At 43.4% G+C, this 13,962-nt stretch overlaps 1 protein-coding gene across 1 annotated transcript in view; it reads left to right on the forward strand.

Moving 5' to 3' along the window:
- Window positions 1–13,962, forward strand: part of DGKI (diacylglycerol kinase iota) — a 292,329-nt gene that overhangs the window by 248,899 nt on the left and 29,468 nt on the right. Inside the window, exon 29 of the mRNA XM_056846063.1 lies at window positions 7,550–7,575. Coding sequence (XP_056702041.1) covers window positions 7,550–7,575 — 26 coding nt within the window. The remainder of the gene's footprint in view (window positions 1–7,549; window positions 7,576–13,962) is intronic.

Consider the following 13,962-nt stretch of genomic DNA (forward strand, 5'->3'; position numbering starts at 1 on the left):
TCTTGCCTTGAAAACCCTACAGGGTCACCATAAGTCAGATGTGACTTGATGGCAAATAAAAGGATGCTTACAGGGTCCTTTGGAGTGTAAGGACCACCACTTGTACTCTGAACCCATGCCCATCCTGGCTTTTAAAATCTTGCTGGGAAAAGTTATTAGAACCATTAGTGAAACGTTATCAATTCCTCTCTGGTTGAGAGGGATCTCTCTAGGCCTTTGAAGGAGGCAGTTATTAGACCTCAAACCTTCATTGGCTAGGGATGAGGTTGCCAATTACAGGCCAGTCTCCAATTTACTATTTCTAGAGAAGGTGTTAGTGTGTGTGGTGGCAGAGCAGCTCCAGGGTTTCCTGGATGACACATGTGCCCTTGACACATTTCAGTCTGGTTTCAGATGTGGGTTTGGTTGCTTTAGCTGCACTGGTAGACGATCTTCATTTAAAGTTGGACGGGGACAGTCTTCCCTGTTGATACTGTTGGACCCCTTAGTATCCTTTGGCACAGTTGACCACGTTATTCTTATACATTGGCTTGAATATGGAGTCTATATTAAGGGTGTAGCCTTTCAGTGGTTTCACTCTTTTCTGTCTGACTGTGGAGTTCTACAAAATTCTGGTCTCTCAACTATTCTCTTTCTCATATATATATAGAGCTGAATCCAGCTGGAGCTGAATCCAGACAAAACAGAGGTAATGCTGGTCAGAAGGATTGATACTCTAAAGGGGCTGAACCCACTTGCCCTTGATGGAGTGACATTGGCTTTTCCATAGCAATACAAGAGCTTGGGTGGGGGTGTTCGTGGATCCTGTCTTATTGTTTGAAAAACAGGTTGGCACGGTGGCCAGGAGTGCCTTCTACCAGCTGCCTCTGATTTGCCGACTCTTTTGTTACCTACTCAGCCACCAATCTGGCCATACTGATCCATGCTTCTCTAACCTCATGGATGGATTGCTGCAATGTGCTCTACATGGAGCTGCCCTTGAAGATCACCTGGAAGCTACAGCCAGTCCAGAATGCAGCAGCCTGGCTGTTGTCAGGGGCTAGCTGCTGGGGACATACGTTGCCCATTTTGAAACAGCTACCTTGGTTGCCAGTCTGTCTCCAAGTTCAAGGTGCTGGTTATGACCTTTACAACCTAAGATCCACCTATTTGAAGGATCGTCTCCTTCCATATGTCCCTGAACTCTAACTAAGGTCATCAGACTGCCGTCCATTGGCTATCCCACTGTCTATTGGCTATCCCACCAATGCCCATCTGGTCCTCCACTCAGAAAAGGAGAAAATCATATTCTTGCTGTCTGACTCCAATGAGTATATTTCTCTTAGAACATCATTGTTTGCTCTGGCAGCAAGGAAAATAAGAGCTAAGATAGTTAGCTCTAGAGCAGAATCCCACAAATGATGTTGTTTTTGGTGCTTCGTATCCATGTTAACCCGACTAGATTTTATTTTCTTGTACATGTCTTTTTTTAAATATTGTATTACTTTGTGGATGATGTTTTGTGAAGGCCTGTGGCCACATGCAAATAAATTTCTCACAACCAATGCCCATCTGGCATTGACTGGAGCCCGGTCCTTTTCGGTTGTAGCTCCAGCTCTGTGGAATGGGCTCTTGGAAGAGGTGAGGGGGGCCCTTCTTGGAGATTTTAAGGAGGCACTGCAAGGCATGCCTGTTTGCCAGGGCTTTTGAGGGGGTTTGAATGGCAGGCAACCTTTGTGTGTGTGTGTGGGGGAGAGAGATTTGGGTTTTGGTATATATTTTTTTAACAGAAAGTGTTTTTCAATTAATTTTTTAAACTAATATCGTAAGCTGCCTTGAACCACAAGGAAAGGGGGGATATAAATGCTGTAATAAATAAATAATAAAAATGGTATTGCCCTGCAAAATATGAGAGTTTAATCAAATTTTCTTTGATCTTGGCCTTCATTTTAGTACTATGATTCTTCCACTTTTCCAGCTGTTGTGGGGAACATCCCGTGGTGCTATGGCTAAGAGCCAGTTCACGTGTTTACAGACAGATGTTCTGGAATTATGTGCTTACCTCGTGCATGCAGGCCTGTTTCATGCAGGCCTGGGACTGTGGTGTGCAGGGAGAGGCATAAGCATTTCCCTTCATACCATTTTCCCGATTGTTGCATTTTATATGCCCCAAGTACACCTCTAAAATGGCGATGTCAATGGGACTGACACATGGATGCTGTGAGGTCTCATTTGGCACTAAGATGAAGTTGCACAGAGGGGTTCCCCCCACCCTCAAAAAATTACAGTGCCATCCTGAGCAGATTTGAACCCTTCCAATTCTACTGAAGTCAGTAGGCTTAGAAGGGTATAACTGCTTAGGATGGCAATGCAAGTCTTCCTCTTTTCCTTGGCGGGTTAACTAGCAGAAATCCTTTCAGAGTACATTAGTGATTATACCGACTTGTGTAACAAAGAAGAGGAGAGCAATATTACCCCATGGATTTACAATAATTCACAAAGGCTCATTTTAAAACAGTTTGGATAGCAGAGGGTTTTAGTTACATAGTTATTGGTAAAAATAGCTGCTTTACATCAGCTTGACATTTCTCTAGAGGCTTTTGTCTTTATGAATAATGTACCTAGTTGCTGGAATTTCTGGAATTAGAATGTGCCTGGAGGAGGCTGGTTGAATTTCCATGAGTCTTCACATCTCATCCACCATGTTCTGCATTGCTAATCCCTTCTGTGCAAATACATTCCTGCACTGCCTTCTCTCTCGGCCCTCAAGCCTCCAGCAGACTGAGAAGATGTTCTTGAAAACATCTGGAAATGTCTGACTGGGAGGAGATGTTATTCTAATACTAAAACTACCTTGGTCAGAAATGACCTTCAGTTGAGGACCTTTAGGAAAACAGAGCCTTAAGTTCTAACCTAGTTGTTGTGAATTCTGTCAGATGCTCATTCAGTGTCTGAGGTGGAGCCTAGCCTAAAGAAGAAGAAGAAGAAGAGTTGTTTTTATATGCTCATTTTGTCTACCACTTAAGGAGAATCAAACCAGCTTACAATCTCCTTCCCTTTTTCTTCCTGCAACAGGCATCTTGTGAGGCAGGTGGGGCTGAGGGAGTTCAGAGAGAACCGTGACTGGCCCAAGGTCACCCAGCTGGCTTCATGTGTAGAGGTGGGGAAACCAACCCAGTTCACAAGATTAGAGTCCACCGCTCATGTGGAGGAGTGGGGAATCGAACCCGGTTCTCCAGATTAGAGTCCACCGCTCTTAACCGCCACCACACTGGCTGAACTATGGGGGGTTGTTTGTATGCTTAGGTCTCAGAGCCCTTTGTGTATACAGAAAGGAAAATGGACTTCTTTGATGGGTAATCAGTATGAAACCTCTGTATTGGCCAGGCCTAGTGCAAGTACTAGGAGCGTGACTTTCTGTTTTTCTCTTGCCAATCTAGAGTGGCATTTTCTGTTTGCTGCACATCAAGTTCCAAGTTCCTGTTCAAGCTCCTTACCATTGGGACCCTGAACAGGACCAGGTTCACCAGGTTTAGAGTCAACTAGAGTAGAGAAGCTTGAACAGCCTCCAGTTTGGTTTGCATCACGTTCGCCGGTTGCAAACAGATACCTGATTGGTTCTTGTAGGTTATCCGGGCTGTGTAACTGTGGTCTTGGTATTTTCTTTCCTGACGTTTCGCCAGCAGCTGTGGCAGACATCTTCAGAGGAGTAACACTGAAGGACAGTGTCTCTCAGTGTTACTCCTCTGAAGATGCCTTCCACAGCTGCTGGCGAAACGTCAGGAAAGAAAATACCAAGACCACGGTTACACAGCCCGGATAACCTACAAGAACCAATCAACTCTGACCGTGAAAGCCTTCGAAAAGATACCTGATTTTTCAGTGTTCAGTTCGACAGTTCGGGGATCTGCTTGTGGGTGTTCAGCAGGTTGTTTTGCTGTATCCTTGACTAATCATATAGTACAGCTCAATTGGCTTTTCTTGCATGTACATTCTTGCACAGCCTGATTGAGTTCTTCTACCCCCTCCCTTGCTGCTTAACTGCTTCGTTCAGCAGGCAGTTGTTTAAATAGACAATTAGATTATTCACAAGACATATAAATCAGTCTTCAATAAATGCTGTGTTTCAATCAAATCTTACCCTTCGGTGTTTGTCTAAGTAGTCCGTAGTGATGCTAATGGCTGACGGTCAGATTGAATCAGCAGCATCTTTGCACATGTCTAGTTATGGGGAAACCCGATGCAAACCACTTTGTCAGGCATTCATGGCTGTGTGGCATGAACCAAACAGATTGAGTGACTGGCGAACATCTGATTGCTGTTTTTGAGCATGGCAAATCTGATAATCAAACATGTTCACAGCAAAATTCATAGCATCTCTACACTAGGCTCTGACAGGGGCACATTGTATGAGCAAGAATGTACACTTCATTATTTTCTTGGTGTTACTTATCATGGCATTCTCCCCCCCCCCTTCTCTTCATCTTTTCAGATGCAGAGCTGATTATCTCTACCTGTCTTGCTGTGATAGTAATGCTATAGAGACATATTAAAAGGTGCTAAAGGAAATGCTTGTTCGGGACTGCAGAGTGCATAATTGCATGCCGTTTCTTTTTTTAATTTCAGTAATTGCAAGGGCCAGTGGTTTGCCATCTCTTCTGCCATTGTACAGCTACAAGGGATGCTAAACAGTAGGACGCCCATAGATACATTGTTCTTATAAGCAAGCAGGGTTAATAACTCATAACATGCTTCCCCTTTCCTCTGATTCTCTCAGGGGGCAAAGCAAAAGAAACTGAACTGGCGAGAGTTGGTAAACTCTTTTCCAAAACATGGCTTATGAGTGACAGAGGAAGTGATTAGCTGAAGTAGTGTCTCAGCATGGCTCTCCGTTTCTGAGTTCTTGTGCTTACAGGGTATCTCTCACTTGCCCCAGTGATTCTGTAAGTTCTCCTGTATTATGTAAAAGTTAGACACTAATGTTGCTGCATTGACTGGGGGTGGGGAAAGACCCATAGATGAGGCAGATGTGTGTTTTTCGAGTTGCCGAATTTCAGACTGGGAGCCATGCAGGTCTTTTGAGCACTCCTGTGTATTTTATCTTCATTCAACACTCAATGAACCTAATGGCGGTCATTTTTAGACGATTGTTGTAATGGCAACTTAGATGTCTTGAAAGAAAAGATTAGACAAATTCAGGGAAGACAGGTCGATCAGCAGCTAGTAGCCATAAGTGGCTGTGTGATGGATGGGGTAGAGTGTGTGTTGGGCTTGGATATGGGAAAGCTTGTGGAGAAAAGAAATGCTGGGGAAGATCAACATTTGCCTGCAAATGTAGCTTTGGCCTGATATGGCAAAGTAATTCATATGTTTTCTTATTCCAAATTAGAGCTTGAGGTAAGATAGAAATTGACTTTTTTGGATTGTGCTGAGACTGAGGGCTTTTCCGCACATCTTATTTCCGTTGCTTGTGTGCCTCTACTGGGTGGTTTTTTTTAAAAAAAAAAAAACATTTTATTGTTTTTATAAAAGGATACAGAAAATAAGAAGGGGAATAAAGGGAAAAGGATCAAATCTGTTTCTACATCCAAACATTGCACAGTCAAAACTATCGTCAAGTCACATCTGTCGCCTTAACATATAACCATTGTTATTATCCCTCGCTAACTAGTTTCTAAAATAATTCTTTACCCTCCTTATTTTTAATAAGTATTCATGGCATGTGAGTAATAATCATATAAAGTTTCCCATTTTGTCATGAATTCATCCACTGAGTTCATTTTTAGCAAATGAGTTAGTCTAGCCATTAATGCAAAGTCGGAGTTTACTGCTCCATTCTGTGAAAACTGGTATTGTGTTAGATTTCCATACTGGTTTTTCCCACACATATTTTTCTCCCTCTAGTGGTCGCTTTGATATTTCATCACTGTAATTGTGTTCGTAAATAAGCTGGAGATGTGGCGATGAAATATCCAAGCAACCACTAGAAGGAGCAAAACACCTGCGGCACACTTGCAAGGAAATAACATGGGGGAAAGCCCAGAGAGTATATGGAAGGAGGAAGAGGTCTGGGCAGCAGCAACCTAATGCCTAGTTGCCTCCAAAGATGAGGAGGCAGCAGACTAGATTCTGCGGTAGCAGAAGTCAGCTTGAGGTACAGCATGAGAGAGAAACTGGGGGAAGACTACATAAAGGGATGGAGAAGTGACACTACAATACCTTTCAATAATGCCTGTTAGTTAGGCACTCTGTGTTGGTCTCTCTACATCTTTCAACTGATGATGCACAAAAGGGGAAAAAGGAAATCCAATCCTAGAAGCTAATATTGACCTGATTTGGCAAGAATACTGTTTGGCATATTGCTTTAGAAAAGAATATCATATCTTTGCTTTTAAAATATGAGAATTTTATGGCATTTTTGGGATGTAATTGGGACAGTATTGTCATTGGGGCTATTATACTTTGCATTTATAATGTCAGATCAGTCAAAGGTTATGAGGCAACACTGTTAATGCAAGTGGTCTGCATTAAGGAAGAATGGCCATCTTGATTGCCAAGATTTCTAGGGTTGCCAGCTCTGGGATGGGAAATACCTGGAGATTTTGGGGGTGGAACCTAAAGAGAGGGGGGTTTGGGGAGGGGAGGGACTTCAGTGGGGTATAATGCCATAGAGTCCACCTTCCAAAGCAGCCATTTTCTCCAGGTGAACTGGTCTCTGTCACCTGGAGATCAGTTGTAATCCTAGGAGATCTCCAGCCACCACTTGGAGGATGGCAACCCCAAATATTTCATAAAGGAAAGGGATTATACTCACAAACACAACACCATCATTCAGTTCAAGCCTGATGAAGCACTGAATACCCAGATGAAATGAACTAAGCCAAAAATGTTCATTTGCCTCAGTGAATTAGGTTTCAATGAGACAAGCCAGGTCTATTTATTTTCTTCTGTAATCATAACCATGCTATAGAGATATTTTAGTTTTTGAGAGACCTGCGTTGACCAAAAGTTGAGTGGGGGCAATTAAGAGTTGTGGAACCTATATTGATTTGTATGGCAAGAAAGTGAGCTGAGAAATTAACTCTTATTTCTCCCATCTTGGTTATTTTAAGAATACTTTTTTTGTCACCTACTGAAGGTATCTCTGTTGTACTTCAGTTTGTACCCCAACCACTTTTTGTTTGTTTGTTTATCATCGCAGCCCATGGGTAACCTTCACAACTGCAGCTGTTGGTTGTTTCTTTCACCATTTTTTCAGTGCCTGATACTGATTTCAGTTATTGTACAGAAACCGTTGTGATGTTTGGGAATTAGTCATTTCCCCCAGTGTTCTAGAGACACAATGGTTGTTCCAGAAGAATCGATCTATCACAAAGATTTAAGAGATGAAGAAGAAGCTAGAATGGAAGCTCAGCACCAGTTATAGCCTGTGATATAATTTGTGGGAATGTTTGGCTTAATTTGAATTCTCCTGTATTCAACGTACTTGCAGAAATCCCTGCAGCTTCATTGAACTGTGTTGCTTTTCATCTTACAAAAAGATTAATTGACCCATGTTATTTATTTCCAGGTCTCCAGTTTCTTCAGAAGATCAAGGTAAGAATCCAAGTTTATTGTTTTTGATGTTGAAACAAAAATGGAAGTCTAGGGCAACTTGTAAACCTACGTTTGAAGAATTTTCTTTTTGAATGTGGGAAAGAATCAGCTCCTGATGCAATCATGCCTTATTCCTGTGTGATTTCAAGTAGATATTTGTCCTATTCAGCCCAGCCTATAACGTAGTCCTTTTACAACTGCACCCAATAATAAGATTGAGTTTTGATCTGCAAAATGGATGGGATATCATTGGTGTTCTCCATTATCCAGAACCCTTACATAGTGGGAGGAGTTCTGAATCATAATATTTAGAATGCATAGAGCTTTTAAAAATGTTTGAAGTGTTTCATGCATATTCTTGTCACTTGTGTAACTCCCTGTAAGCTACAGAAGAATTATGTTCCACGGGGGCAAATTGGCCATAATAGCCGCTGGGACTCCTCCTGGTGGGCTGATGGTCTCTCACCTGGTGAAAAGAGCCTGCATGTGGTAGGTGGCACATGGCCTGCACAGCCCGAAGGAGGTGACACCTGCTCTTAAAGGCCCACATGACCCAGGGGAGGCTGTCACTGGATTGCTGGAGGCCCATCTGGCCAAGGGGAGTTGGTGCCCAGCCCACTCAAGGGCCATGCATTTGGGTTGCCAGCTCTAGGTTGGGAAATACCTGGATATTTTGGGGGAGGAGCCTCAGGAGGGACCTTAGCTGGGTATAATGCCATGGAGTCCACTCTCCTTAGCAGGCATTTTCTCCAGGGTAACTGATCTTGATTGTCAGGATATCAATAGTGGAAGATCTCCAGGTGCCACCTAGATGTTGGCAACCTTAGCATGCACCCTGGGGGAGCTGACTTCCAGCACTCCTGAGGTCCCTATGGCTGGGGGGAGTCAGCATGCCCGAGGCTTACGCATCCCAAGGAAGATGGCACCAGGCATGCCCAAGGCCCTTGTGGCCTGGGGAAGGCAGCACCTAGCACACCTGAGGCCTGCTCAGGTCTTGGAAAGAGTTCACTTGCTGGTTGGAAAGGCTGCCTCTCCCTCCCTCTCTCCTTTGGAGGGGGTGGGGCCAGGGTGGGCTGGGAGGTGGGCGCTTTCCCAAGACCATTTTCCCTATCCCAATCCACCCTTGTGATCCACAAATTGTAGACTAGAGGTGGTAGAGGAGAAGAGGCTAGAAAACCAGTGGCCTGCCTAAGTCCAAAGTCAGAAATGTTATGGGGAGGAGGTAGGGCTGCCAGGTCCCTCTTCATCACCGGTGAGAGGTTTTTGGGGCAGAGCCTGAGGAGGGCGGGGTTTGGGGAGGGGAAGGACTTCAATGCCATAGAGTCCAATTTCCAAAGCAGACATTTTCTCCAGGTGAACTGATCTCTATCGACTAGAGATCAGTTGTAATGGCAAGAACTCCAGCTAGTACCTGGAGGTCAGCAACCCTAGGAGGAGGTATAAGTAAAATGAAGGTGGATGGGATGGTAGGTTGACCATTCCAAATCCTGAGACTCATTAGGCTGGGCCTGATGATATCATGGATGGGATCCAGTGATGTCATGGGGTGGGAACTTATGATATGGTATATTCCAAAAGTAGCATAAATCGCACTTCATAATTTTTTTCCTCCTCCTTGCTCTTCTCCTCACTGTGGATGTTAAAGAAGAGAGAAACAAAAAAAGAAAGGATCAAATGGCCTGGAGAGAAAAGGTCAAGGGACAGAGCAGATAAGAATGAATTTGATCCAGAAGAGATTAACTGGCTTTGCTCCAGAGCACCCTGACTCACATTCCTTCCCAGGCAATCTGGACAAAACTGTCCATTATCCTTTATATCTCCACAACAAAAATGACTAGATACTTATGGTTTTTTTTTTTAATGAAAGTTATGAATTTGGGGAGGAGGATTGCTTCCATATGTCCCTGTAGCAAGGGGCTTGTGCCTGAGATTGCTTTATGAATCCATGGCAAAGATATGATATGAATCAACAATAATGTGACACACACGATTAATGGAAATAATTAAAATTGCAAAGGGGCAGTTCTCACGGACTACCATCTATATATTGTTGTTCCAGCTTTATGAAATCATTAAAAGGAGTGTATTGAATTTTAATTGCTCCCATTAATAGTGTGTCTGTGTAAATAAATCAGCACTCATAGTGAGATTTATTCCGAGTTTGGGAGCATAACTTTTATGAAGTAAATTGTAGTTGTTTTTAGCCAAGCAAGAGTTGAATCAGACGCTTCTCAGTTGACAGTCTTAGCCTCTATACCACACCAGTACTGTGCCTTAACTTGCTTACACTGGGAAAGGAAAGGGTGAACTAAATGCTATGTGATGGTGGAAAGAGGCTGCGGCTCAGTAATAGTACACACACTTTGCATGTGGAAGGTTCCATGTTCAATCTTCAGCACCTCCAGCTACAGCTAGCCGATGTTTGGGAAAGCCCTCTCTCTGCCTGAGACCCTACAGTAGTACTGCGGGTGATAGAGTCACTATCGTCTGGCTGATAAAGGCGGCTTCTTATATTCAAGAAAGTCAGTAGACTCAGAAGTGTGTGGTGGGATGCATATATGTTTATACCTTGCCCCACCCAAGGATTCCCAGGGGGTGGGGGTAACTGCATGAGGAAAAGAGGGATTTCTGTGTCTACAGAGACCACCATGAGTGCATTAACTGAGGAAATTAGGTGATATTTGTGTGTGTGTGTAAAGTGCCGTCAAGTCACAGCCGACTTATGGCGACCCCTTTTTTGGGGTTTTCATGGCAAGAGACTAACAGAGGTGGTTTGCCAGTGCCTTCCCTGGTATTCCCTGGTTTGCCCAGCAACCCTGGTATTCCTTGGTGGTCTCCCATCCAAACACTAACCAGGGCTGACCCTGCTTAGCTTCTGAGATCTGACGAGATCAGGCTAGCCTGGGCCATTTACCTTCATATCACCTGGGTGATATTTACTTTCATATAAAATGGGAGGCCAAATCATCTCCGTTTGAGCCTTGGGAATACAGCATCATAGATATAAAAAGGTATATTGGTGTAGGTCACTACAATCTATTCTGCTCAGATAGCCATGCTCTAGGACAGTGGTTCCCAAACTTTTCGGGCCACCGCCCCCTTGGTTCCACATACTCAACCCCAGCGCCCCCCTACCCTATCCTATAAAAAGCATTATTCAAAATAGGGGTTTGCATGACTCACTAAAGAAGATAATAACAATAAAATTTCAAAACAGTAACAATTAATTGCACATTTATTCAAAATCAAATTAAAACTTTTTAGTTGAAATTTATTCAACAAAACTGATGAACTTGATCCAGTGGTACCAGCTCTTCAAATTCTGGGAAAAAATTCTGATAGTTTCCACCAAATTTGCCAGCATGGAGCCATAGTTTGATCTATTGTAAATTAGTGAACAATGCAGTTCAAGGGGCCCACCTCTAGCGCCCCCTGCTGCCCTCTTGCTTCTTAGTGCCCCCAGGTAATCCCACTGCCCCCTTTAGGAACCACTGCTCTAGGATTATAGCCAGAAGACTTTCTCATTTCCACTACTTTGGATCCTTTAACCAAGGCTGTTTCCACATGGGGATTTCCACCCAAGTGGAATACAGCATGCTCCCTGTGCTTCCACATGGCTTTTTTTGTCTGGAGCTTGTAGGACTTTGGATGCTTTCCCTTTTAGGGGTGTGTAAAGTGCCGTCAAATCACAGCCAACTCATGGTGAACCCTTATGGGGTGTTCAGAGCTACAGACTAACAGAGGTGGTTTGCCCATGCCTTTTTCTGCATAATGACCATGGTCTTCCTTAGTGGTCTCCCATCCAAATACTAACCAGAGCTGACCCTGCTTACCTTCTGAGATGTGACAAGATCAGGCTATACCATGCTGCCATCTCTCCCCGCTTTCCCTTTTAAGCTGGAGCAAAGGAAACTTCAAGGGACTGAACCGAGGGACCTTAGATGCATAAAGATCCTGAGCTGTGGCCCACCTGTTTGTGGTATTACACCCAAGGCTCAGTATTATGAAGGCAAATGGAAAGTGACACTGTATGGACAGCTATGTGCTCATTTCTGTGGGACTCGCACCAAAGAAGCACCTGGTAGACTCAGCCTCAGTGGCTGTGAAAACAAAATTCACCTTCAAGCCTTTGAAATGTCATCTCACAATATCGAGAAAGCCCGTGATGTTCCCTCCTGTCCTACCACAGTTGAGTGATATGTTTATTGCATTTGATCCTTGTGAAAACTTGACATTGCTACCTCTGATTCCCATACTTCAGAGGAAACATTACATTTTAATAGGGTGTCCTGGGTACTAGTATTATGCTCCTTGTCAGTGGGCAGTGATTGATTAGATGAGCTTACCGTTTCCCTTAAATATCTTATTACTCCATCATTTATCTATTAATTGAGTGTCAGGCAGCATATGAACAACTTCCTTATGGATCCTCCTGACTTTCATCTCCAATATCTGCATCTACCATCTCCCCTTCCTGTCTGCTGTTGCTCTTTTCTTCCTTTGCACAAACCCCTCTCAAGTTCCATTTACCACCTGTGCCTCTGTGACCAGGGACCAGCTCTACAGCTTGATCAATATCTCTAACCATTCCAGTACTATAAAAGCATTTACGAGCTTACTTTGAAATGGAGATTCAAAGCCACAAGCACTCTTCTCCTATCATACCAAGGACATTAAAAGCTTCTGTTTAATGACGGTGAAATAGCTGGTTGAGAAATGTATTCCTGCAGAGGAGAATTATTATATGCAAGAGCAAACCCAGAGATTTCTGTATTCTGGTGCCTTTATAGAGCAACGGGAGTCATCATGCTCAGAGTTAATGTTCTGAGAACTGCCCTTGTGATAAGAGGTTCATCTAGCCCAGCATTTTGTTTTCCTTCTTTGTGGTCTTTTGCCTGAAAAGTGGGGCTTTTTGCTTGCATTGCCCCACAGATATAGAACAACTTTCCAGAGAACATGCGCCCAGGTCCCATCTTTGCTGGCCTTTAGGAGGGTCTGTAAGTCCTATTTAAAAAGGCCTTAAAAAAAAAAAACTTGCACTGCAATCCTGTGCAGGGTTTCTCCAGCATAAGATCTTCTGCTGGTCATAAATCAGTGGGCTTAGACTAGAATAACTCTGCAGAGCGATTGCCTCATCAGAGACAGAGCCTGTTTGGTAATGGCTAACCCTGTATCGTTTTGAATTCTAGGAAACTGCCATTTAATGTATTTTTAAAGTATGTTGGTGGAAACTGCCTTCAGCTCTAGGAAACGCATGGTATAAATGTTTTAAATAATTAAAAAATCATATAATGGCCTGTCAGACAACTGGAACTCTGGACTAGTTTGGGGAGCCGATCTTCAATCATCAGGAGTGGAGAAAGTAAAATCCTGGCCTAGAACAAAGATGTGTGGCGTATTAATATGGTATCAAACACAACTTGTTCTGCTGCAATGTCCCTTCTGCAACGACATAAGATCGCAGTACGTTCTCCCCATATTGTCATCCTTTCCTGGGAGATTGGAAGAAGCTAAAGTTTCCCTTCTCTTAGCAGACTCCTCTCGGGAGTTAACCATTCAAGTAGCCAAATTCTGCCTCCGGTCTAGTGGGATTCATAAATGGCTAACTGAAAATCTTTCCCCATAGAAGATCTTTCCTTCTCTTCTTCAAATCATCCCTCGCAGAATCATCAACTTTTATTATTTTATTTTATTACTTTAACCTAACTTTGATTTTTATTCAGAGCTGATATTGTATCAAAATAAAACTTGATTGATTGAACTTGTGGGATTAGAGAATTAACAACATCAGCATTGGGGAGCAGTGTTTGTCTTTAAGGAGGAATGGCAGTGAATTGCCATTCAACCGTCATAGTGATGCTCCTGACCCTGATTCATTCCCTCCCAAAATTATAGAGTTTTATGAAGGTGGCTCCAACGAGGTACAGGAACCAATTGCCTTTCCTGTTCTGACACTGATTCCCTCTGGGTGTGCGACTCTTCATTCAACAGTTCATAGTATCAGACATCCCATAGGGGAGCCCCTGCCTAAATAGAGAATTTGACACTTGTTCTTTGTCAGCAAGGATCCCGTGGGAATGGTAGTCTAAGCAATAGGTTTATCTCCTGTCTCGTTGTCAGTGGCTTTGACAAGCCGCAGCCTGAATGCAAGTCATAGCTATCGGTTCTGACTACAGAAGTAAGTCCTATATGATGCTATGTGCTTGACTTACACAAATTGGAAAAAGGAAGCTGTGCTGTGGAGTGCTTTGCTGAGCGCTTGAATGGCAGGATTGGATTTGGAAAGCGTATTAATATGGCATCAAACACAACTTGTTCTGCTGCAATGTCCCTTCTGCAACGACATAAGATCGCAGTACATTCTCCCCATATTGTCAGCCTTCCCAT

Source organism: Euleptes europaea, chromosome 3, assembly GCF_029931775.1.
Source record: "Euleptes europaea isolate rEulEur1 chromosome 3, rEulEur1.hap1, whole genome shotgun sequence".
Taxonomy (NCBI): Eukaryota; Metazoa; Chordata; class Lepidosauria; order Squamata; family Sphaerodactylidae; genus Euleptes; species Euleptes europaea.